General features: G+C 38.4%; 1 protein-coding gene across 1 annotated transcript in view; it reads right to left on the bottom strand.

Moving 5' to 3' along the window:
- Positions 1-6,413: 6,413 nt before the first annotated feature.
- CERK (ceramide kinase) overlaps positions 6,414-27,097 on the bottom strand; it is a 43,075-nt gene continuing 22,391 nt past the window's right edge. Inside the window, exons 7-13 of the mRNA XM_005519201.3 lie at positions 23,501-23,575; positions 21,878-22,030; positions 20,974-21,079; positions 18,249-18,319; positions 13,375-13,580; positions 10,081-10,289; positions 6,414-9,159 (exon numbers count right to left, since the gene is read on the bottom strand). Coding sequence (XP_005519258.2) covers positions 9,060-9,159; positions 10,081-10,289; positions 13,375-13,580; positions 18,249-18,319; positions 20,974-21,079; positions 21,878-22,030; positions 23,501-23,575 — 920 coding nt within the window. The 3' untranslated portion in view covers positions 6,414-9,059. The remainder of the gene's footprint in view (positions 9,160-10,080; positions 10,290-13,374; positions 13,581-18,248; positions 18,320-20,973; positions 21,080-21,877; positions 22,031-23,500; positions 23,576-27,097) is intronic.

The raw sequence follows: 27,097 nt of genomic DNA, 5'->3' as shown, positions 1-27,097 counted from the left end.
GAACCTTTTTCAGCATAAACCTCCCCTAACAGCTTCAGGCCACTCCCTCATCTCCTGTCACTGGGTACCACAGAGGAGATCAGTGCCTGCCCCTCCCCTTCCCCTCATGAGGAAGTTGTAACTGCAGTGAGATCCCCCCTCAGTCTCGTCCAGGCTGAGCAGAGCAAGTGACTTCAGCCACTCCTTGTATGGCTTCCCCTCAAAGCCTAGTTGGCTGAGAGAAGAGAAAGGCAAAGTAGCAAACAAGAGCTTGGGGAAGCTTTGGGTAGGCAGAGAAGCCACCACGGCTGTGCCCCAGAGCATCTCAGAAGCCATGCTGCTCAAGCCATTATTTAAACAATGGAGCATGAATAACTTGCTGGAGGCCACCACTCATGAGGTCAGGCTTACTATGTCTTAGTGATCTGGGACTTGCATCAGGACCTTTCAGCCTTTCCAATACAACATAATCACCTACAAGTGTGTTATTTTTAGATCAAGACCTGACTTGCCAGTGCACTGGCTTCCAGGCCTCATGGCTTTCAGTGAGCTGGCTGTGCTCAGCCCCTGAGCTCTGTTGCACTGCAGTCCATAGTCACTAAATCCATTACAGACACTGTTAACACCATCTCTGCCCTCTCCTCTGTTTTGTAAGAGTTGTTCTGTCTGCTTCCTGTTGGTTGTTACTCTCAGTGTCACTTCTGCAGTCTAGAGGCAGAGCATGGCTTGTGTCAGAGCCATCAGTGCTGAGTACATCCTAGCACGAGGTCCTTTGCCAGGCATGCTCCACTTTGGTGCTCCTGAGGGCCACAGGTCACCCCTGCTCACCCATACCAGCTGCCCAGCCATGGAGATACCCACCTCTTCTTCCTGGTACAGGGCCAGGTTTCCCAGAACATATTTCAATGTGTGTGAAAGACAACAACCACATAATCATCAACAATATTCAGTCTTCTGCTAAAATGTCTGAGGCCCCAACCCAGAGCTAATGGCTACTTCATTTCCTGATGGATGTCAGCTGATTACACCTTCACATGGTCCATAGCCTGCTGGTGTTGTCTAAGGCATCAGCTGATGTCAGTAGAAAGAGCACAGCAGGGGTCATTATGATCCTGTGTGAGTTGCCCAATCTTTCTGAATATAGCAGAGATGCATTCCCATCTGAGTGGCTTCAGGAAAAAACACTAAAACCAGTGACTGTAATTCCTTCCACTGATACCTCGCATTAAGAGCACAGGAAGGCATTTTCCACTCCACAGGAAGCTCTGGCTGTCACTGCTATGGGATGTATGTGGTGCCCTGGAACTGAAGAGAATTCAAATACAGCTGTTGGTGCTTTTAAATGGGAACAGCATTTTCTCCCTTAGCCAGTGCCTATGCCAAGTGGAGAACAGAGTTCTGGTATCTCAGTTGCTTTGCTGGAAGGTAGAAACCAGAACTCCTGGTAGAAACCAACACAAGCAGCCATAGCCTCCCAATCCCCCAATCCCCTTGCATGTGCAATGTGAGGTGCATTGTGCTGGGTTCCTTCAGTAAGGGCAGCGTGAATCAACAGCCCTTTCATGGCCTCCTTTTTCCTCTGTTTTCGCTCCAGTGAAAACGCTGAACACTTTCAGTGAAATACTTTTTTCTGTGAAACACTGAACCTTTGCTAATAATTCCTGCTGTGCTTTCTCATAGCAGATGATTTATCCCAAACTAGTGAAATTTCCTCCACAAATGAAGTCAGGACAGACAGCAATGGCCCTCAGTCCCAAACCTGAGCAATTGACACAGGTACAGTGCAATGCTTTATTTACTGGGTGGGTGGATTTGGACTGCTAAGTCTCCATAGCCAGTGATCTTTGGATATTCCTGCTCACTGCATCCCCCTTCTGCACTGGTCCATGCACTAGTGCCAGGTGTTCCCAACACAAAAGCTTTAAGATGGACTCCCTGAGCACAGGAAGCAGTAACCTTGTGCTTCTTCCCCACCTCATCTTCCTCCACTGAGTCTGTAAACTCTTTTATGCAGCAAAAATTACAAATTCTTCTGTTGGCTCAAAGCTTTGCCTGCACACAAAGGAGAACAAATAGTACTATCTGCTGTTCTGGTAAAAGAATACACCTATGTTTACTCTTTCCCAACCCTACTACCAATGTGTTGAGGATTTTATGGAAGTCTTTACTAGAAAATTACAAGTAGAGAAACAACCAGATGTTCAGGTTTTGCCTGTTTTCCATAGAAAATTCAAATACTGTGAGACACAATGGAAATTGGAGGCTCCAAATATCTGAGAGCTATTTACTGGGTTGTTCCTTGGTCTAGGGGCAGGGCAGCATCTACCAGCAGAGTAATCCTCAGAGTAGCGTTTATCTAATAGGTATTGCTGAAGGGAAATACCTACTTTAAATGCATCCATCAGAGCTTTTAACAGCATTCTGTGAAAACATGGTATCTGTGTACTAAATAATATCTGATTTGATTGGAGACTTTATGCAGCTACTCATTCCAGAGCAACCCTGTCAGTACCAGCTCTCTTCTACAGAGCCTCTTTGGTGGTAAACAAAAATCAGCTTCAAGTGGTTTTTCATATCAATAGGTACTTGAATATTGTAGGGTTTTTCCTTCTCTGTCTGAATAGTAATACTGTTTGGGCAAAGAACAGGAGACTGAGAGGCAACAGAATAGCCCAGGGAGTGAATTCCCCAAAGGCAACAAGCTGCTCTCTGTGTTCACGGTAAATACAGCAAGGGAGATTCAGCTAAGTGAATGACCAAGAGTTTCTAACTAAAAATCTTTAAGAAATCTGTTTTGATAGCTAATCTGATGTCCTGAATATCCATCACTGAAAGCTCAGAAGAACAGATTATTCAAACATGTTCTAGGAATGGGTATTTCTGTGGGGACTTCTGATGTTACGAGGTCCATGGGACAGACCCTCAGCTGTGTGAATTGCTATCCTACCACCTTGAGCAGCAATGAAACACTAACCTAGCATTTCCTCTTCTTGTCCAATCTCCCCTTTCCTGGAATACAGCTGCTAAATATTAACATGAAAAACAATATTTGGGAAATTAAATTGAACAGTCAATTTCAGGGTGTTTCACATTGCTACAGGAAACCATGAAACTGCTTTCACAGTTCTCCTTTAACAGCTCTTCTAGCTATGCTGCTGTTATGGTAAAGTTTGTGAGTGGAAATACAGAGGGTAACACAGCATTTTTTTAGAAATATGTCTTCATAATGGTGATGAAGCTTTTAATCTCTCTGCCAGTTGTAAATAGTCAAATTTCTAGCAATCTACTCAAGCCTCTAGTGCTAGCTTTACTGTGCAGTTATAGTACACACACCCAGGCAAAAAACCCAGGCATTTTCCCCAAAAAATGGGGGAAAAAAAATGGTATTTTTTTTCTTATTTCTTCTTTTATTTTTCTTCTTTTTAATACTTGCTTTGCAGTTGCTCTCTTCCATCCTTTCTGGAATTTCGTCTTCATGGATTTTTAAATTTGCATCACTTCTGTTATTTGTTTAATGTTTGTCCTTTATGAATAATTATTTTTCCACTTATATTTTTCCTGTCCTATACTGTTGGAATGTTGAAAAACAAAAAAGATTCGAAACCTGTTAATTTTATTTATTGCTGGAGGATTTCTATAAAATAAGCCAGAAAATTGCACCTTAGGTGAAATAGCTACCAACAAGAGCAAATCATCCTTTCAGACATGCAAGAGTCGCAAAGGAAGCTAGCGCTTTTTGAATACAACCTCATTGGCAATTTTGGTAGGTACATATTAGGAATCATTTCTCAACAGCAGGAAATTGAATAAAAAAATAGTTAATCCTATCATTGCAGAGTATTTGAAAGGCATGACTGAAGAATGATGCCCCACCCCATCCTAATTAATTGGACTAGTCAATTAATCTAGTCAAAGACTAGAAAGCGGGTAAGAGAAGTCTGGGAAGATTCTTGCTTCATTATGGACAGAACTCATTTACTGCAACTTAAACATCAGTTAGAATCAGTTAAATTACTTAACTCTCCTGCTGAAAAGTTCAAATAAGAACAATGTCACTAATGAGAATAAAAATGATTAATTCCTATTACTCATTTACTTCATAGGGATTAAAGCAAAAGTTCTAGTGAAATTGTGTGTTCATTTCTGGGCCCCTCGTTAGAAGAGGCGCTGGATTGTGTCCAGAGAATGGCAATGGAACTGGGGACATCCAGAGCACAAATCTGAGGAGCTGCTGAGGGAGTTGGGGGTGTTTATTCTGGAGACAAGGAGGCTCAGAGGAGACCTTATTACACCCTACAACTACCTGAAAAGAGCTTGCAGCCAGGTGGGGGTTAATCTTTTCTGTGTAAAAGCAATAGAAAAAGAGGAAATAGAGGAAATGGCCTCACGTTGAGGCCAATATGAGCTTTAGACTCAAGTTGATCTTTAAAGTCCCTTCCAATCCAAGTTCTTATGAAGTTGTGTCAGGGGAGGTCTAGATTCAGTATTAGGAAAAGCTTTTTCATGGAAGGAATTATCAAGCACTGGAACAGGGTGCCCAGGGAAATGGCTGACACCATCCCTGGAGGTATTTACAAGATGTGTAGATGTGGCCCTTAGGGACATGGTTTAGTGGCAGTGCTGGTTTAAGGGTTGGGCTCTATGACACCAAAGATCTTTTCCAACCTAAATGGTTCTAAGATTCTTTTTATTCTAATACTTGAATTGCAAGACACATGTTTAGAGACATTTCTGATTCTAGACCATCCTCCTCAGGACAGGGTAAAAAATGATTGAAAAGCTCAGAGGTCAAACTAAAGACAGGGAGACCCCTCAGCAATTACAGTCAGGAGCAGAACCATGTCATCTTGGGGAAGATTAAATTAATTTCTTGCCAATTAATACCAGAGTAAGACAGAAATAAACTCAAACCTAAATGCACCACCTCCTCTCCCCCCTCTCTGCCTCATTCCTATGCTCAACTTCACTTCTGACTTTTCTACCTCATCCCCCCCTGTCTCGAGCAGTGCAAGGGGATGGAAAAGTGGGGGTTCTAGTGAGTTCAACATTTTATGTCTCTTCTTCCTCCTTCCTGAGGAGGAGAGCATCCCAGTATGGGCTGCAGTTCCTGCCAAAAATACCCGCTCAGGTATGTGCTCATCCCCATGGCTGCAGCCCTTGCTAGGAAATTTGCTTCAGCATGGGCTCTCCACAGGTTGCAGCTTTCCTGTGGGCACATCCACTTGCTCCAGTGTGAGGTCCTCCATGGGCTGCAGGGCAATCTTATCTGGTGCCTGGAGCACCCCTTCTTCTTCACTGACCTTAAGTGTCTGCAGGATGTTTATTTTCCACTCACTCTTTTCACAGCTGTTGAGCAGCACTTTTTACGCCTTCTCATTTATCACAGAAGTTATTAGCAATGCCATCCCATGAGCTCAGCTTTGGCCAGAGGCAGGTCCATCTTGGAGCTGGCCAGGGAAATGACTGTCTGACATGGGGGCATCCTCTGCTGCCTTTGTCCAGCTACCCCAGCTCCCTCAGCTACCAAAACCTTGCCACACAAAACCAATACACTTCAATGTATTGAATGGTCTACAGTGCTGAAAAACATGTTCTCCTTCTGTGTCCATTGTTTATCTACAAAGAACTTGTTTAACTTATTAGAATACATGTTGCAGTAGAGACAGACAAGACACCTATTTCTTCACACACAATAGCCAATCTTTATTCACAGCTTGTATTTATATGGTTTTCTAAAGGCATCATTTTTAATTCTAATTGCTTAGTAACTTACTGCAACTTAGTTCGTTGGTTAGTAGTTGCTAGTGTATGTGTTCATCAAAGACTTTCTTCTCTAAGGGTATATACATTCTTTTTTCATGGGTACAGAATTATTCTCACAGTTAGAAGTCTCTCTTTTACAGGTGCAAACTCCTCTCTCAAGGGAACTTGTCAGGCCAGCTGTTAGCTGTACTTAGCCAAAGTAGCAGGCCTGAGCCATGTTTTTACAAGGGTAACAAGGCTCTTATTTTACAAGGCTTTACCTATATACAACACATACATCCTTCATCTGTAGCAATTATAAAATTCTAGACCCCCCATCTATTTACCACATGCTCTTTATAGTATAATACACATTTCACACTTCTTAGAACAGCTTTTCACTTCCATAATCATAACAATTGTAAATACCTGCATTATAGTAAGTTTCATATTTAGTTTACCCTTGTAGAGTTGCTTAGTGCTAACCTAAGTCCAGTTTCACTAGCTGCTTTCCTTCACTCTGTTCACACTCACACTTGCCACAAAGCTGTCATCAACCCAACTGGAAGGCTATGAATTGCTTCCCTTGGTTTGATCTGCTCATAGTGGCTACACAAAGCATACTACTGCCAGATTTCTGTCAAAGTGAGATTATTTTTTCAAATCAATTTGTGAAAAGAAGAAAACCAATGTACTGTTGTACAACGCAGTTTTATTTTTTTTTTAATGAAATGCTCTAGCATCATAAAACAGAACACATTTTCTAATCTTGAAGCCAGCAAGATTGGGAAAAAAGAAAAATCAAAGCTGGTTTTCCTACACATAATTCCCATACTAAGATTACATTTGGAAAAAAAAAATCCCTAGAATTAAAAAGTAAGCAGACATTACTTATACAGCACTCTTAAAAATAAACTGGACACGTCATACAACTCACATATGGTGCTTTGCTAGTTTAATATGCTACAAATAGAATTATTCAAATGCAACTATGCAGCTTTTCTATTACATAAGATCTTTAAATTTTATTATGTTGCAATACCTTTATTATTTACTTCACACTTCTTTACCATACTATACAATGATCTTTCGTCCTTTTCTGTGGCTTTTTCTCAGAAAGGAGACCTTCACTGTGGCTTTCTTTGGAAACACCAACCACTCCGTTGCAGATACTCAAATAGTCAAAGCATTTCAATATACATTCACTATGAGATTAAGTCTCCATTTTTCAAGTAGGGGGTCTCATGACTTGCTAGTAAGCTAATGGAAAGAGCTGGTCAGTATTTATTCCAGTTCTCATTGATGAGTATGTGCTCTGGATAGCTGCAATGCCTCAAACTCCATCACTTTTGGTAAGCTGAGTGTGCACCACTACCTCCTGCACAGGAATTACTCTAACCTGAAAGTCTGGGTACTCTCAGATATTCATGGATTAACCACAATAACCATAGACATTTTTTAACAAATGACACTTTCAAAAAATATTCACATTTGTAGAACTGCATAATTTCATTTTCAATGGGATGATAGATCAAAAGAACTGTTTCACTTATTAAACATGGCTTTAAAAATACGGTATATGTAACACCTGTGCTACAAGTGTCAGAAAAACACTGGATGAACCAACATTTCAACTCATTGTATTAATAAGGAAAGCAAAGAGCAGTAGTTTTGGAAAAGTATTCAAGTATTTCCCTGAAATACTATATAACAAAATAAAGATTCTAAACTTTGTATGATTGTACTTGAGGCAAATATAATTTGCAAGTGCTTTTTGTCATATAGAGCAATACAATAATACTTTGTAGCAAAGATACATAACACAATTTTGATAATACAAAAAACTGGAATGTAACTTCAATAGAAAAAAATAACCTGCCATTTATAACAATATTCAAGTGCTTCAGTAATGAAATGACCAATCACCGTGGCTTACACTGACCACATATATGAGAGACATGAAATTAACACAAGCTGGATGACAGAAGTACCAATAAATATACATGAATACAGAATCATCAGCTGTTTGGACACAAAAAACCTCAGACGCAGTCAGTTTTAAAGAGAACTTTGAACTTATAGAAACACTAAAAAAGATAGAATAAAACAGAATAAAAATAATTAACTTCTGTCCTCAAACAGGAATAAGTCAGTACAAGAAAATCAAAATTTAGCCCCAGCCTTGGACACAAAACATGTATGTGCCACAATACACAAAACTATATACAACTTAAATAATCACTCCATAGCTCTATATGACAGTCTTAACGTTATTTGTTATAAAAACAAATCAGCACAGTGAATTCATGATTTGTCAGATGCCCATTTCCTCCCTTGGCCTCACAAAGCAAGTTATTTTGTTTCATATTTAGTTAAAATATTTTAAGGATTTTCAATCATCAAATAGTATTTCTAAACTTAACACTTCAACACTTATTTTGCAAAGACATTTTAACGTATGGAGTAGAATGTCCAAAGAATTGTGCACTGAAGAGGGAAGCTTTTAATGAGTTAGTATCAGATATTTTTAAAAACTAAAACTTGCTGGTGTTTGAGAACTTATTTATATTTTCCTTTCCTGTGCCTTCCTGATATTATACAAGTTCTCCTGCAATTTGCTTGCAAGACTTTTCAGTTGCACTGTGTGGTATTTGGTATCATCCAAACAGTCATAAAACCTTTTATAATCCCAAAAAGCATGATGCAAGGAAACCTTCAAAGACAGAATATATAGGATGAGGTGTAACCTGTATATAGTTGTGCTTTTATTTTTCAAATATCTGTACACTATTATTGTTATTACTTAAAGCCAGGAATGTGTGTTTGAATTGCATTGATAAGTTGCAAGGTATTGTCAGAATTACAAAATGAGACTTAAATGAAAAAAGAAAAGCTAATGACAACACCATTGTCCAGCATTTAAGCCACACACAGCTACATAACGCTCCCAGCAGAAACATCTTCTCAGATACTGGAAATGTCTTATCTTGGTGCCAGTGGGAAGTCCAATGTTTCATAACATTTAGGTATTATTGCAACACAACTACTAAATTAGCTCTCTAGAAAAGCAGAGAGGATTTATCAGTCATCATGAATACATAGATATAGGCCAATCCCATCTTTTCTAACAATAGATTACATTGCTCCAAGATATATTTTAATGATTACAATGCTGTTTTTTTTTTTAAAATGACACAATACAGTAGGATGTCTAAAATTATAGTGAAGCCATAAAAAAAACCTAGAAGTTTAAAATACTTGTCAATTTGACTAAAATGCATATTTACTCAATTTCCTTGAGCTTTTATTGTTTCTTCTCCCCATTGGAGGAACAATGTCTATAGCAATTGTTCAGTGCTACTCTGGCTGCAGGCAGCTTCATCTTTACAGTTTTCCTCAATTCCCCTTGCAAACAGTTTCATTAACTGGCAGTGAACCCTGAAAAATATAGAAATTGGTAAGAAATGAATGGATACCACATATTTAATTCTAACAATTTAATTCTAAGAATCCATTAATTTCAAACAGCTGGACAACATTTCTTACTCCTGACTACAGAAACCACACCCTCATTTTAGATACAATCTTCCCCTGCTAAGAGGGCTGGATGCTTTCATGTATCCTCTTTTACTCCCCTTGTCCACACAAGAAGTTCTGTGGGCACTTAGATGAGCCAATCTTTTACAATATACAGCATTTATAAAACTCACCTTTGGACTGCTAAGTGATTATATGTTAATGCAACACAGTTGTATGCAAATATTATGTGTTTGGTACCCTTTGTTCTAAAAACAACAAATGAAACAAGAAACCAAAACTAACCCAAACCCAAACAACAAAAAATACCTTTTAAATTTTACAAACTTCTTTTCTAATTTGATTATTTGCACAACTGCAAAATTCTTTCTCCATATGTGAATACTGGAAATAAGACTGTGCTGTGTGCAAAAAATCACAAAGTATGGCACATACTCAGTATTTCTGTGAGGCAAAGATGCTTACTTAAGCTAAACAGGAAAAGCTATTGCTCAGAGTAATGAGGCATTCTACACACTTAAAACGAATCCTTTCAACACCAGCTTCACTTTCAGCACTTTAAACACATAATACCAGTTCCTAGGAAGTAAGTATGACTTCAAAGGTAGGGCCATCCATCTCACTCAGAGTGATTTACAACATACATGGTTGCAGTATTCTTTGGAAAGGATTCAAAATTGTAGCAAAAATATTTAGGTTTATTATCAGAAGACTCAAATTTGCTATGCACAGGCATCTTTTTGGGATATCTTTATAGCATCTTTAAAATCAACGAGAAGGTGTAATGAGATCTGCTATATAGACAGAAAAATCGAAGCTTACCTCACTTCAATTGCTGAGCTATCCAGAGTTTCTCCATCACAATTCCAGGTGCTATTAACAATATTACAGCAACAGGCTGGATGATCTCTGCAGAACTGGCCAAAACGTTTCTTTCCTATATCCATGACATTGCTTTCATTGTCTTCTGAAAGTTTTGATGTAAATTGAAAACACTTCACCCGATAAACATCTACAAATGGAAAGTCAAACTACAAAAAAAAAAAAAAAAAAAAAAAAAAGAGCATATCAGGAAATGATAAATAAATACATTTGATGTGTAAAGCAACACAGCATGCATTTTTGTACTCAAGGAAAGGCTGTCCACTCCAGTTTTCTCAAGAAGCTTACCTAAGGTACAAAGTGATAGTTGTTTTTGAAAAGTTGCACAAGTCAAAAACAATAAAGCCAAAATAAATCTTACTTCTTAATGGTCACTGTATAGTGCCTATTACAGCAAAAATGTATAACAAAAGCTGCATGAAAGACCATCCCACCCTGAATTCACCTCTTGTCTGGCCCTGGACTGCAAGCTGGTGGAGATAAGGTAAAGTGACTCAGGTCTGGGCTGTGGGAGGAGAATACATGCACAGGAGGATTAAACCCAACATCTTGGGGGTGGAGAGCACAGCCCCGGGGCTATCAGCTGCCAGGCTGGAACAGACCTACACATCAAAGTGGGGAGGAGGAGAGCATCTGGGTGTGTGGGGAGAAAAGCCTCTGGTCAGAATCAGTGAACACCCACCCTCTGCTGTGCACAGAAGCCCGGCTGCAGGGGCCCTTCACCCCGGGAAAGGCACATCCAAGGGACATCCGCATGAGGGACAGCAGAGGGGGTGTCACGGCACATCATCAAAGGCTGCCCTCAAAGGGGTCCCCAGACCCCGCACCAGAGCACTGCACATGATGCAAAATGATGCAACAGAGCCACAGTCTTGCAAGGGACAGTGTCAAACCTGCCTCCTTTGGGGGAGGCACCTGGGTGTCCATCTGCCCAAATGTGTATTAATCCCTTGGAGTCTATGCTTTTTGGCAGGGGACTCTCACCACCAAGACAACCAGACAGAGGGAAGCAAATCTACAGAAGGGTGACATGCTTCTAATGTGTCACTCTGCCTTGTATGACTCCCTCCCCCCGCTTTTTTGTAAAATTTATTTTCTTTATTTTCTCTTTCTTTTTCTTTGTCTCTTTTACTATTAAATAAAATATATCCTTTTTTTGGTATCAACAACTAACCTTGCTTGTTTTTAGAATCTTCCTGGGTTTGATGCCTTTTATTCAGAGACTTTCTTTGCTCTTCTGTGCTTAGACTGGATTGCATGACAAAGCCAAAAAGGTTTGGATTGTATCTTTGCACCATCCTTAGGACCTGTTCAAGTAAAGTCCTTAAGACACATAGGCTTTCCTGAAAGTCTTCTGCTTTTGCACTTGGAACAATGCCATGAAGGCAAGAATTCCATGGCAGTGTGGGCCCTTTACCTCCCAAGCCTTCCCTCAGCTTCTGTGATCAAACCACAGAGCTGGGGGTGCATGAAAATAAGAATAGAGGGCAATATTATTATGTTCCAAAAAAATAAAAATAATTTTAAGTAGTTAATTCAGCTAGAAAAAGCAGGTCCATTAGAAGACTGCTCTTAAAACCAAGGCTGCAGATTTACACTACAATATTGAACATTAATTGAAGGGACAATAAATTAGAGGATGCCCCCATCTTGCCCTGAAAGCAACTTAACAGATACAGAGCTAACTATTCAGCAAGCTGTATCGAATACAGACAGGTCATTTAGCAAAGGCCATGGAGTTTGTCTGTGTGGGTCTATGGGAAGGGGATTGCAGGGAAGAATATGTGAAGAAAGTTTACTCACAAACCAGTCTGTATGGATGTACAGTCATACAGTCACCCTTTTTTTCTTTTTTTGTTTTTTTTTTTTTTTTTTACATTTCCTTAAGTTTCCAAGAAGGGTTTCCCACGAAGGATTTTTATGATGGACACTAACCTGAGCTAAGGACATATATACAACCCTGCATTTAATCTCCACAGCAAAACCAGCATATCCCAGGAGAGAAACGGGAAGCATTGGAAAGGAAATGGCCATAATGACAACCAGAAAAAGTAGAGATGGAGAGACCTCTTGGCTCTTAAGTTCCCTCAGCTTTTAACCATAAATGAACTGTGAAGTCATCAAACTCTATGCTTGGAAGCAATGGCTCCTGGACTCAAAGGGACTCATGAAACTGCTCAGATGCAAATGCTGGTATCCAGGGCTGCATTGTCACCTGTGTCTAAGCAGAGAGCACCCAAGCTCTCATGTCTCAAGCATAAGCAGAACATTGTACCTTGATAAATGTTACAGCCAATTTGAAAGGTAGCCAGGGATGGCTTCAAATGATTGGAAATTTCAAGGGAACAGTGGGAGAGAAGGAGTGAAGGGAAGAGGAGGAGATTGAGAACAGTGGGAAGGACAAATATGGACACATTCACAATGTGGAAATAAAGGAAAAAGAATCTATACTAATTTTTTTCACAGTGGAAGAAGACTAGCATCATAACCATGTGAGATTTGTTATTGCTTTTATACACTAGATATGACATTAGTCCATTGTTCAGATAATTTCCAGAAGATGCTAATAATATCAAGGTTGTGACAAATATTAGATATGTGTAGTCACAGTCATAGCTCTGTTTCAAGAGATATTACAATCCAAAGCAGTGACGAATCTTCCCGCCTGACAGCTACAACACATGCAAGAAATAATTTTGAAGCTGAATGCATAAAGCTCATATCCTGGTCACTTATATGTAGTAAAATACTGCTAAAAGCCTGCAGTTTATAATAAAATTGCAGTTCTGGTAACTTTCTTCTAAATCACATTTTTATAGTTTACAAAAATGATTTATTATTCTTCACCACATCTACCTCAGCTATTCATGCTGTGAGTAGTTTTTCAAGCTGCGAGCAGTTTTTCATGACAACTACATGAGGGCACAGTTGTGATAAAATAACTTGAAATATTGTTCAAACAGCAAATAACATGGAAAATGTTGCAAAACTGAATTCAGTTGGCAAAAGCAGAATTTTGTTAGAGTCCTATGGCCAAGGAGTTGACTTTGGTAAAATGTTTTGAGCTGCTTTTTTTTTTTCATGGTACACATGCTGAGATTGCATCACCCAAAATGTATAAATTTAAAAAAAACCAAACCAATCTGCCTTATAGATACTATTTCTGTCCTATAAGAATACCAATAATTACACCTTTGATAGACTCTGTAATTCACTGTCAAAAGGAATACATACCTGATCATCTTGGTTTGTGTGCCTGACAAGATATCGTAGGAAATCAAATCTGGAGCATTTCCGAACTAGAATGAGGTCTGCTGAACCATCTGCCAAATGAGCTGCTGGTGAAAGACCTTTTGGACTTCGTGGACAGGCACAGCTCATATTTACTGCATTGATAGCTAGAAATTTCCCTTTTATAACCTTCCATTCTTCTTCACCTTCTGAAACACATCAACAAAGACATGGAGATATGTAATCATTTGATCTACTCACAAGAACACTAAAAAGCAATCAATGGCAACTTAAAAGTCTTCCCTGGGCATATTCATGTACTGTCAAAAAATATCAAAAATAAACTACATTTAAAATTATATTTTTAAGTATCTGTTTTCCATACACTAACAGAGAAAGTTGCTTTCTCCCTTCAGACTGTGACTATCTCCCATAACTGCTTGCCTGTTCTGGCATACGCATGTCAAATTCAGGATCAGTGCTATTCGGGAACACCTGCAAAGCCACAGGAAGGAAAAAGACAGAGGCAAGTTACAACTCTTGTATGAAAGCTCAAAGGGATTAACTCTTCTAAATTCTAGTTTTTCTCTTTAACTTGTTAAGCTTAAATAAACAATGATGCAAAGATTGTGGTTTAGTATTCGGTTTCTAAAGCAATATTCCTCTTCTGCTTCAATGCAGCAACTTAATGTTTTTAAAAAGTCAAAGGGAAGGGATGAGTCAGGCTGCAGCAAGGACCAGCAGGCAGGATATTAGGAGTCTGCTTCCACTCTTGCCCCAGATGTCCCAAGATTAGCACTATTAACAGAGTTAAAATGTTCCTGTGTTCAAATCTTCAGAGATTTCTGGAAAACAACACAAAGCCTCTTTTCAATACCTTGAAACTCTGTTGGAGATTATATCTAGACTGAGTTTAAATGTGTACTGGCATTGATACCAGCAGGAAGCAGAGGAATTTTCTAGAACAAAGAAGCACTGGCAGACAATGCAGAGTTACTGCCTAAACTGTATTTTCTTGAATATGGATAAAAATACATGAAAATTGCCTTTTTTATTTTTAGATTACACAATTATCACAATAAGAAAAAGCCAAAAAGTTTTACCAGCTTTAAAAAGAGCCAAAACACTCTTTTTCTCCTACCAATATAAGTAGACTTATTTCAAATGAACAATTCCACAGAAGTAATGACTGCAAAATAGACTATGGACATACATGTTGTTCTAAGACTGGAGTGCCTGTCTAAGAGAGAAGTGCCACTAGGAGTAAAATTAAGGAGTGAAGAAAAAACAAAGCAGAGATTTTGAGGAATGTTAACTGGTATGGACTTGAACATTTAACATTATTCAGTTCCCCAAATTTTGGTTAACTTACAGTGATTTTCAAGGTGCTTTTCTGATGGGATTACAGACAATGTTTATGCTATGTATTTCATGTCATGAAATTCTGATATTCCTTACTGTCTCAGTTCTAGGAACTTCATATTTACTTTAGAGAATCAGTATTACAATTGTCTAGGTTATTTTGAACCTGAAGTCTATGCTGCATTCATTTTGAATTGACAGGTTCCAAGTCCTATACATCAGGGAAAAAAAAAAGAAAAAAACTGTTCCCAAAATATTTTGTAGTTATTCACCACTCTTTGAACTTCTCTTGTTTCTTGGAATTCATTGGAAATTCTTACTATCTACCCTCTAGTAACAGAACCAAGAAAAACATTTTCCCAGGAAAAACATGCAAGCTTATAATGCAGCAAAAGACTTAAAGAAAAAAAACACTTTATTATAATTTTTCCATCTAGACTATCCCCTCTACCTCCTGAGAAACAAATCAGAAATAGCAAGAAAAAGTCACAGCTTTAAATTCAACATTTTTGGTTCATTTGCCACATTGCTTTTTAGTATTGCTTGCTTTGCTACTGATCTTTTTATGTTGCTTTCAAACATGACATTACTGAAAGAAATAATTTAAATCAGATTCAAAATGTGCATTATAAGAGAGATGAGACATACCTAAATGTCAGACTATAGAATGACTGTTCAGGCTGCAGGCAAATGACAAAACCCTTTGAGATGAAGGCAACTGAACAGAACATAAACTGCTGGAACTGGAAAAAACAGGCATTTTCTGATGCACAAACAACAGAATGCAAACATCCCCCTTTACTGATAAATCCTTTTGCTGTTTCTCTGAGAAGCATCAGTGATTTAGTCATCGGTGTGTCTAGATATGTGTTAACATTTTAAGTATGCTCACTGTAGTAAATAACTCTCAATTTACTTAACGCAAAATGCTTATTTCTGTTACTATAATAGAAAGTTTTCATCTGGTATAAATCTCAGCATGTTACCCAAGAACACCTTCACTGTTCAAAGTAAGTGAAAGTCAGGGTATCAATCACATTTTACATGAACAACTGTTTTCATAACCATTTTGCAGCGTGTACTACTGTAACAGCAAATTATTTGCTCAAAATACCCTACATTGGGGCAGTCATAAGCAGGGAGTGCGTAAGTGGCAGTCATTTCAATGGCCTATTGTGTACACACACTGCAAGTTGCTGAAATCAGCATAAAGTACTAATACTCAACATTTACTCAGCACATGCAGATACTCCTGCACAATACAAAGAATTATGTTCAGCAACAACTAATCAAGCATCCTTCTAAACTTATCTGAATTATACACAAACTTAGCAGGCACAATGAAAGAGTCAGCCAAGACACCCTGCTGAGTGAAAATCCTATCTGAAGCAGAGATTTAAAATCCTTTCTATTGTGAATCAAAAGTACCTGGTTGTATTGCTTCCATACCACTACTGCATGGATAACAGGCTGGACTGCAAAGAAAGCCAGCTACCATTAGAATGGAATAAAGTAAGCAGTGTCCTACATAATCAGCTGCTTAATGCCATCTGCAATGTTGGCTAAAACTGTCTTGATTGCTAACTAACCTGTACCTTTCTAGTAGTTCCTTTGCTGGGTGTAAGGTAACAAAAAGGCAGATGTAAAAACCCAACCAACACACACAAACATGAAAAAATGCAAATAAAACCTCTGACAAACAAAAGAAAAGAGGTTGGCAATATCTAACTACAAGAATTTCTCAAAAAGACAAATCCTTTTCTTACCAAAAAACCTACTGAAATATTTATATTATTATTTATATGCATTATTTATACTGTATAAAAAAATTCTTTAGCTTAATATGGGCATAATTAAAATAACCCAAGAAATATTCTGATCTGACCATCTCTTGACTATATCAAAGATCTGAAAGCGGCAGCTAGGATGAAAACACTAAACGTGTGTAAGAGGAATTCAAGTTACATAGAAACCTTTATGCTACCAGTGAATCTCCACAGTATGATCATCTTTTTACTAACACCTAGAACCTGGCACAGTCACAGTGCAAAAAAAGTGTAATTTTAAGATAATCTAGGTCATAAGGACCAAATGCTTGTCAAGAAAACTACAATTGTATGCACTGGGCTCTACAAGAAGAAATAAAAACAGAGTAAAGGCAGAAAGAAGCACTCACAGGAAGCCTGCCTGCTCTTTAAGAGGGATTTATCCAAGATGATGAACAAAAGCGGGCGGCAAAACTTAAGTGAATCTACGTATGTTCCTCCAGCAAGGCCACAAACGCGGCAATATCAGAACGTCTTCCTACTAGGATGTAGTAGCCAGACATAAAGAGATACAAGTACAGGAATGACTGAACAGAATTCATTAACAGTTGTTTACATGAGAGGAAAGAAAAGTTATGCCCATTAGTAAAAAACCCCACACATGTGCACAAGGGTTAGAAAGGGATAAAGAAGAGAATAAGGATAGTGTAACTAGAGAAAGAGGACAGAAGCCTCATTTATTATTTATAGTGAGCATTGGTGGGATGTTGTACAGAAATACTAAAATCCACTAGATCAGCTAGTAGCTGTCCAAGTTCATAGCTGGATAGTAGGGTGACATTTGTGCTAACAAACACAAATTTTTAATCCTGATCTATTCTAAAAATTATCTTAATGAACTGCTTCCTTCTATGACAGCTCACAGTTTATCCAGTCCTTCTCACAAAAACCCATTGTCCTAGCTCACAGAATATTATTTTTCCTAAAGTAAAGAAACTAAACACACTGAAATATACAAGTAATTAATATAATTTTATCAGAATTTTCTGAGGTTTGGGTGAAGAATATTTTTCACATACTTAGAATCATAGTATCATAGAATCATTTTGTTTGGAAAAGACCTCTAAAATCAGAGCCCAAATGTCAATTTAGCACCACTAAATCATATCTGGACAAGTACCACATTCATTATCTTCTGAACCCTTCTATGACACCACTTCCATGGTCAGCCTTTTCCAATGCTTAACAATCCTTTCCATGAAAAGATTTTTCCTAATACCCAAACTAAACCTTCCCTGGCATAATTTGAGGTAATTTCCTCATAACGTGGAAGAAGATAGAGACCCCCACAAGGCTGCACCTTCCTTTCAGGCAGTTGCAGAGTGTGATGAGGTCTCTCCCCCGAGCCTCCTTTTCTCCAGCAGCCCCAGCTCCCTCAGCTGCTCCTCACAGGACTTGTGCTCCAGACCCTTCACTGGCTCTGTTGCCCTTCTCTGGACATGTTTCAGCACTTCTGAAAGTGAAGGGCCCAAAACTGAACATAGGATTCAAGGTATGGCCTCACTAGCGCTGAGTACAGGGGGGCAATGACACTTACACATGTTTTCTGTAAACTGAAAGAAACAATGGATTACACCAAGTAACTCAGAATGTTTAAAGAAACAAAATACATGCACATTTGAACTGGTATCTTACAAAAAAGAATAATTTATGTAATACTATCATATTTTACTTTTTTTGACAAATTACCTTCATGTTTTAATCCATGTTCCTGGTTCTTTTCTGTCAACTGTTTCTCACTTTTCTTGCAAATGCAGCATCTGAAAACAAAAATACCATTCAATTCTTGAAAGACCTCCACTATTACTAATTTCAACTTTTTTACTTTACCCAGTCATTACAAGATCTTCCCCCACCACATGATGCACTGCAGCACTGACAATCCTCGTGTGGCATGAATCATCATAGCCCTGCAGGCAGTGCAGTTATTTAAGTATAGTTCTAAAGATTACTGGATGTCAGAAGTAGCAGCAGCAGAAAGCCACAAGATCACAGAGGTTGGAAGGGATCTCTGATGTGATCAAAGTTGGTCTTACAGGATCAGTATCTTAGTCAAGTTTTGAGGATTTGTGAGGGTAAAGTCCACAGACCTCGGGGCACCTTGTTCCGACATTTGACTGCTCTAACAGTGAAAGACACTGACATACTGAAGACAGTCCATCTCAAAAGTGATGAGCACAGGGCAAGAATCATTCCTGACTTATTGACTTCCTTCCTGCTTAGAAAACTCAGTGTAAGGTAGGCTTTCCTTGCTGCATGGACATAATGCTCACTCAGATACAGTTGTTGCTCACCAGGATCCTAAAGTTATTTCTGGCAGAGATGCCTTCCATCCAGACCCTTCCAGTGCCCAGTCAACACTCTTGCATGGGACAATTCCACCCCAGGTACAGGATATCTATGCCTTCTGAACTTCAGGAGATTCCTATCAGCCATTTCTTCAGCCCACAAAGATCCCTCTGAATAGCAGCCCTGACTTTCAAGATAAACTACACCTCCCAATCTGATATCATCCATAAAACTGCTGAGAGCACACTTTCTGAGACTGTCCCAGCCATTAATGAGGATGTTGCAGAATATTAGGCCCAATATTCCCAAGGGACACCACTAGTAATTGGCTGCCAGCTAGACTTGGCATTCACAACTTTTCTAGTAGTCCAGCCAGTTTCTTACCCACCCACTTATCTAGTCCACACCTCATTAACTTAGTTTTAAGAGTACTACAGAAAACAGGACCAAAGGTCTTGCTAAAGTCAAGGTACGTAACATCCACTGTTTCCCCTTCATCCAGGAGCTTGGGGACCTGTAGGGCCTGAGGTGAGACTATATTAGTAAAAAATGGGATAAAGGAGTAACCTTGCAGCCTTTTCAATACATCTTATCACTATGTTCACCATGCCACTAAGCAGCAAGCCCACAGTTCCTTCAGCCCTTTGTTACTATCAGTATATTTAAATAATCCCTTCATAAGAAGCAACACCCTTCACATCCCTCACTGATTTCAACTCTGCCTGAGCTTTGGCTTTCTCAATTTCATTTCTGCATGTTTAAGCAACGTCTTTTGAGTTCTTCCGAAGTAACCCATTCCACTTCCACCTTGTCTTTACTATTCCGTTCCTTGCTCATCCTAATTACTTTTCTATCCAGGTCATTCAAGTCTCTGAGTATCAAAATGGATTATTCTTGAACTTTGAGGAGGTAACAACTAACTCACTTATGCCTCTTTGTACTCCAGAACAGTCTCCCATGGAATCTTGCCAAGATCCCCAAATAAACCAAACGAAAGTCCAAGGTTGCAACTCTACTTTTTGTCTCATTCACTTCTCTCAAAAGATGAAACTCTATAATCTCTCAGTCAATCATTGCCAAAACTGCCCTCAACCATCCCATCCCCACTTTTTATCTTCTGTAACAAGACCGGCAGATCAGCTGTTCTAGCCAGCCTGTCAATCACCTGCATGATCAATCTCATTACCACACTCCTGGATTCTCTTAAATTGCTTGTGCCTGGCCTTGTTGCCCTTCAGGCAGTGATCAGGAAGTAAAAAATCCCATATGAGGCACCAGGAATTCCTTACTCCATTCCTGAGACCTGGATGACAGCTTTCTCCCTCTGGAGCCTCCCCTGCATCAGGGCACCTGATGGGTCAGGATAGTTGCTCCAGTCTGATCTCCAGTATGTCACAGCACTAGCAGAGCAGTCTTACTGTTTCTGGACAAAGTCTGTGGCTCCTCTGTGACCTGCTGTGCTGTTTGGTGCTGTGAAAGGTATATCTCTGATAGCTAAATCTACATATAAAGAAGAATAATAAATACTAGTGTGTAACTTCAAATAGGTGAAAGCAAAGAGAAAGGAAGGAGCACGGTGATTAAGGCAGGCCCCCCAACTAAAGAAACAAGTGAAGAATATCACACAGAATTCATACTAGTATACAAAGAAACAGGCTAAATAGGCTGATTCCTGAGAGGACTTGTCCTCAGGACAAGCCATGCCAGCTGTTGCTACAGCACTAAAACAACTACTAAAATAGATTCAGTTACAATGTGAACACTTGAGAATTTCTGACTACTATTTCCATTTGTAGAAGCTACAAGGCATCCACATTTTTGATTTCTTAGTAGTAACACAGCATAATATCCTCAGCATCTTGTAACTGGGTCCTGTGCTGTTATATTTTGCTTCACTTAAAATTGAGGGAGGAGGAGAACCAACTAACAAAATTTTATTAGATTTTCGTTTAATGACCTGTTAAAATGAAGTGTCCTTTTTAATGAGTCAATAATTGTTTTTACAAGCTTATCTCTTTTAGAGTACGTGTTTTCATATTAAAACCAACAGTTCTGTAACCTCTATTTATGTACAGGCCTTTATAAATAGTTCACACCAAATATCCAGAGATAAACATTAGCCTACCCTGTTCTGCAGCTCTCTTTATCTCGTGGAGATCCGTGTGTCTGTTTTGCTGTTTGATAAGCAATTGTTCCTTCATAATAATGATGAGAAAGAAAAGTCTTGAAGCCTACATAAAAAAGACATTGTGCAGCATTAAGTCTTTATAAATCCACACAGCAAACATCTATGCATACATTCCTTGATTTTCCTCTCCTTCCTTCTCCAAGGACTGCAAAACAAAAGTAGCCCTCCTCAAGCTCAGAAGTCTTTTTCTTACGATGTTTTAGACTGTAAGGAACAAGAAAATACCACAGCACCACTCCTATGTTTTAACGTTTGTCAGAAGTGCCATTGTTTCACTTGACATCTTTAAAAACCACCTAAAAATTTAGTTATATATCAGTGCTGAATCTTAAAATTGGCATGCACAAAGATTCTCCTCATGCATCTTCTTTCCCTAACACAAGATAAATCAAACAAGGCAAAAGATGCTTTCCACTAGCATAGGATTTATCCAAGTATTAGGTAACAAGATTAAATCACTCATCTCTTTAATGAGTGCTAGAATAAGGGCAAAATTAACAATTCATTCAGCTGAATGTTCAAGACAGAGGAGTTCCTATCTCTCTTGAAGTGACTAAAAAGAAAGTCAAAATTATTAGGACAGAGAAGTTATTACTTTTCAGGCCATTTTCAATGGGTGGCACATATTCAACACAAATTTATTGAGCCCACTCTCAGTGTTAACCCCAAAGTTACAGAGCTTTATACAATGTGATCCAATATACTTGGTGCTACAAGGAGTTTAAAATCAGGTTCAGTCTGTTTCTGATGTTTACAAGCATCAAAGAGGGTTGGAGAGAGTAAACCAACTGCTTCAATATGTTTACATCCTCACAAAAGAATGTAGCAATTAAAAAATTACCTGAGTAGTCATATCTCATTGGACCCATCCACCGCTTCTTCTCACTATCTTTTAATATATCTCCATAAAAACCATAACCCAGCAATGACACAGAGTATTTCAAAAATGTGTTGTTATGATGTACAGAGGAGACATCCAGAGGCTGACAGTCACCTATGAAGATTAGAAGTGCAAGGGTCTGTCAAGCCGTATTTTATTTGCAGCTGCAAGCAAGATAGTAACTTTAACATTGTAAAGTCATTAAAAATAAAAAATACATATTGCATTACTGCCAATATATATGACATAAGTGCATATACTTCTTACACATGAAGAAAAGGAAAAATATTTTTTAATACTAATTTAACTTCATACTTTAAAAGCATTAAACATTAAGTGAGAAGAAAGGGCTTAGTATGCCAAAAACATATAATGAAGAATTGACACTCCTCTGCCCTGTAGCAGTAGAAGGGGATAGATCTGCAGAACTATTTAGATTGGAAAAGGTCTTTGGGATCATCAATTCCAAATGTTAACCCAGCCTTGTCAAGGCCACTCTTAAACCATGTCCCTAAGTGCAACATCTACACATCATCTAAATATCTCCAGGGATGGTGAATCAACCCCTTCCCTGGGCACCCTGTGTCAATGCTTGACGGCCCCTTTCCCTAAGCAGATCGATGCACTGCCTCCTGTACATCTCATCAAACCTCCCGCTCAAACCAGGTTCAGCTATGAGGTCAGATCAGGTGATCAGGTTACTCAGGGCTTACGCAGCCAAATCCTGGAAATTCCTAAGAACAAAGAGTACATCCCTTTTCTGATGTCCTCTTCATGCAAGCTTTGGAATGATGGTGGGAGTTGTGGGGATTTTTTTTTTTTTTCTTGTTTGGTATTTTGGTGTTTGGATGTTTTTTTGTTTCACAGGGAGGTTGGTCCAAATGATCCACAGTGGTCCCTTCCAACCTGACCCTTTCTGTGATTCTGGGACTTCATAACACAGCTGAAATACTTTGCTATACTAAAGCCACATCCTTCCAATCCTAGTCCAAAGGTCTTAACTCCACAGATGCTGAACAGAGTTCACCATAGGTTAGTAAGAGAAGCACAAGTGTAAATCTTTGCAACACAGATCCTAAAACTGCAACTGTTAGATACTCAGTAATGATACCAGAAGGTGTCCTAACCCTAACTTGGCAAGGGAATATTGAATTGCCCAGGTCAATTGGACAACCATCACAAAATACTACTATTCAAGTGTACATGCATTTCTCAAAGCTTTCTCTAAGATATTCATACAGAGAGAGAGATATAGTCCAGCACCTGATGTTGCTTATTGTATTTTACAGCTTTCAAAAGAATGACAGAATTCGAGAAAACTTAAGCACAAAATTATCAAAATATTATATCTTGAAAACAATGAATTACAGTACAGAAAGCAATTAGTTTTTAATCTCCTGTATTTCAAATCAGAGACTTAAATCCCAGAAAAAAACCTTTTTATTTCAACTCAGATATTATGTTCAAATTATATTTCATTACATATATATATTATATTTATTATAAAGAAAAAACTAAATGAAAATAGTATTTTGGGCTACTTTCACCATTTTCATAATAAAACAACAAACTGTGACCACCCACCTACAATAATATGAAGAGCTGAAGTTACTGGATCAGAAATGCCAACAGTCGAATAGCATATGCAATCTGTTGATCCTGAAAAATGAAAAACTAGGCATCAATTTGTATCTTTGCAAAACAAGTATTATTGGCACAGTCCTCCAAATAAAAGCATTATGTTCCCTTGGTTTGCTCCTTTCTATTTTATGGAATAAAGTAAATACAGGGATACTATATTATTATTTATATTATTTAAACTGTAACAACCCCCATGACCCCATGAATACAAGTTATTGTTCTCCATACAATGTACAAACATTTCACAATAGAAGCAATAAATACGTAGCAGTTAGTGAAGGAAAGTAAGTTAATTTACACAGAAAATTTCATTATTATATTATAGATTCTATATCAAATGAGGCAGGCATACATTGATTCTCCTCTGTTTAGGATTTCTTGCTCATTCAGATCTCATGAAAAGAAGATAAATTGACTGGTCTGCTGTTTTCTGTGGTACTGATCTAAATTACAGGATGTCATCTTATACCAGAAACTTCTGCTCTATTATTTGAAAATTACTAAAAATACTTGCTTTCAGGAATTAGCTTCTAGATAGGGTAATAAAATGGATAGATATGTACCTTTAGAGTCTTGAGGCAAAATACCTACAAGAAGAAAGGGGGGAAGCTTTAGGTTTCACCTATATGCTGTTTAGAAATGAACAATTCTCCTTGTTCCCTACAAAAACAAGAACCTAACATAGGCTGGCTCCTACTCCTACTAAAGCAGGGACTTGGAACCCAGATCCAGACATACAGAAGTGTATTTGTTGCAGCACCTAACTCTGAATTTATCTTACAGTTTCTCCCATCCCTTCTATGAAACTGAATTCCTTCAAAGTCAAGGGTAAGTATCTGAAATTTTAAACTTTGTCCACATACATGTTTCTCAGATTACCTACCAATACATTAGGTGGAAGAGCAGCTCAAATACAGTGAACTTGATTTCTGAGGCCCTATCAAATTGAAACAGAAACTAAAAATGGAGGAATGAGCAACCATTATTTAAAAACCACTTTTAATTCTTTTTCACTTTGGAAATAGGGCATTAGCAGTTAAGAATAGGAGCAAAGAAAATCCTTTAATTTTCAGAAAATTGACACCACTTCCCCTGCCTGTGAATGGCACAACAAAAGCTTCTACCAAGTAAACACTATGCAGAAATCTGCCACACCGAACAAGCAGCAGCTCCAGGAGCAATTTAAAGAGAATGTAACAGAACTGCAGAACAAAAGAAACAGTGTGACAAAACAGATCTTTCGCTACAAGGCTGAGGTTCAAGATGGTGCCAGCATACAGGCATATGCCACTGCAGGACAGAGAACTCCAATTTCCCTCAGTATCACAACATATGAGGTACACAGATGATGATCTCGTGCCACATTTAAAGTTCTATAGCAGAAAATATTGACTTCTAAAGCAGAAACTATACCTTAGTGCCAAGTTTCATACTGTCTCCTATGCTCATGAACAGAAAACTGACTACTTTTGAAAAGAAAAACAATCACTGAGAGATGTGACCCAAACTTTTACTGCTGAATGAACATACCTAGCACTATATCGAACATTTCTCATTTCTTCCAGATTTGTGTGCATTCTGCTCCTAGAATTACCTCAATCACATTTGTCTTGCTCTTGTAAACAGAGCTTCCAAGTAGTTTTACACTACAGATGGGAAGAGAAGAGGTGAATTCATGCAAGCTACATTTCAACAGCAGAGGCCCATCTCCCTGTGATCTTCTGTATTCAATTAAAAGTTGATTTGTCTGTTTGGCAATTAAAAAGAACTTACTTTCATTTCTATTCATTAACTAGCAAGGAAAGGCTAAACTGAAGTCTGAAATTAATTCTGAGATTCCAAAATGGGAGACTGGGGAACGTACCAGCAGTAAAACACTGTTGGTTTCTTTCCTCTTGGAGCTGGTAGTATGGAGCAACAAAACCAGTGACCTATGTACATGAATATAACTACTATGGCATTCCTCACACACATGAAAAGAGTGTGTGTCGTGTAACTTGTCATAACACCACAGCAAGTACAAATCCAACAGTACTTGTTTAAAGTTCACAAAAACATTCATGATGACTAAGGGTTTAAATCCTCTTGAATACCTAACCAAACAAAACTCATAGATCATTAGGGGGGATCCTTACTAGACATGGAATCTACGACTGCTGAAACAGCACTCTGAACAGATGCACACACAGACCCACCAAAATCTGGGTTATTTCATCAGTACAAGTCTAATATGAAAAGCAGGATTAGAATACAAATATGTCTTGAATGATAACCCATGATTAATATCTTAGGATTGCCAGAGCACTCAATTCGGGCAAGAAGCTTCCCATAGAGCATGACTCTTGATTAATGTTAAGTGGTGGCTATTGTACACTCTGGCTAAACCAACAGATAAATTATATATATACTTTGCCAGATTTTCTTTGGGGATTTTTAAGGGCAACAGGCTGAGTGAAGGAACATAAAAGAGGTTTTTACAGGTTGCAGAGAACTACATGCAAATGTGAAGAAAATAGCTGGACTACTTGCTAACTGGATCCTCATTCACTTTAAAAAAAAGACAAACATATTCAGTATAGAAACTAATTATTGCATTGGTTTGCTAGTAGAGAAGAAAATCAGCATGCAAAGCAATGATTAAGTTTCAGGTTAAGTCACACACAGCTATATGTGTGCATGTTACACTGCAGACAATGTGCCAAAGCTTCTGTTCTGGTTAAGGACACCTTGTCAGGAATAGCTGATGGCAGCTTGAGTCAAGGTACTCACACACAGGCCTCCATGGACAGGCCTTAGGAAGCAAGACATCTGCATGTGACAAGCAGACAACAGAAGATCAACAGGCTCTGCTGATCCTATTGACCAGATGCCCTCTGCTGTAAGTTCAGATGCCGAACTCGCAGACACCAAATGTGAGCATGAAAATTTGTGTCAGTTTCAAACTGAAACTTACCCTAAGGAGATTAATTCCTTTATCTAAAATGCCACCAACCACCAATGCTGCAGATTACTCTGCTTGTCCTCCTACTCTAGTACTACAATCATCCTGCATAGCACCAGTACATTTCAACGATGGTGGCACCATACCACCATACTATAGGTAGATGCCAAATGTCTGAATCCTCCCAGCTAAAGAAAGCTTTCATCTAAGATACCTTGATTTTAAGAACTCCCTGAAAACATGAAATATGTAGAGGGCACAACAGCTTGTCTTTCTTAAAGTAGGCATAATTGCTTTCAATCTTTACCATACATCACTCATTTTCCCCAAAGTCTGTTTTTTACTAGGAGGCACCATACATCCACATAGCTGTTATACAGGCAAGTTCTTCTGTGTTCTCTTTCTCCACAAGCATGAAAACCACAATCTTTTATATAAATATATTTAATGATATAGAAATTAAGGAAATCCTTCCTTTTAATTAAAAGAAGAATGATCAAGATTATTTATTAAAGTATGAAAGAGCATGCACTCTGCATAAGTAAGTTTTACTAAAGCAATATTTAATAAAGTAAAATGAGGGACTGTATTACATGGAA

The sequence above is a fragment of the Pseudopodoces humilis genome, chromosome 5 (assembly GCF_049639895.1).
Source record: "Pseudopodoces humilis isolate 2021_Gansu_Grassland_sample_001 chromosome 5, ASM4963989v1, whole genome shotgun sequence".
NCBI classification, from domain to species: Eukaryota; Metazoa; Chordata; class Aves; order Passeriformes; family Paridae; genus Pseudopodoces; species Pseudopodoces humilis.
The sequence above is the reverse complement of the archived record's forward strand: the minus strand, read 5'-3'. Positions and strand labels throughout refer to the sequence as shown.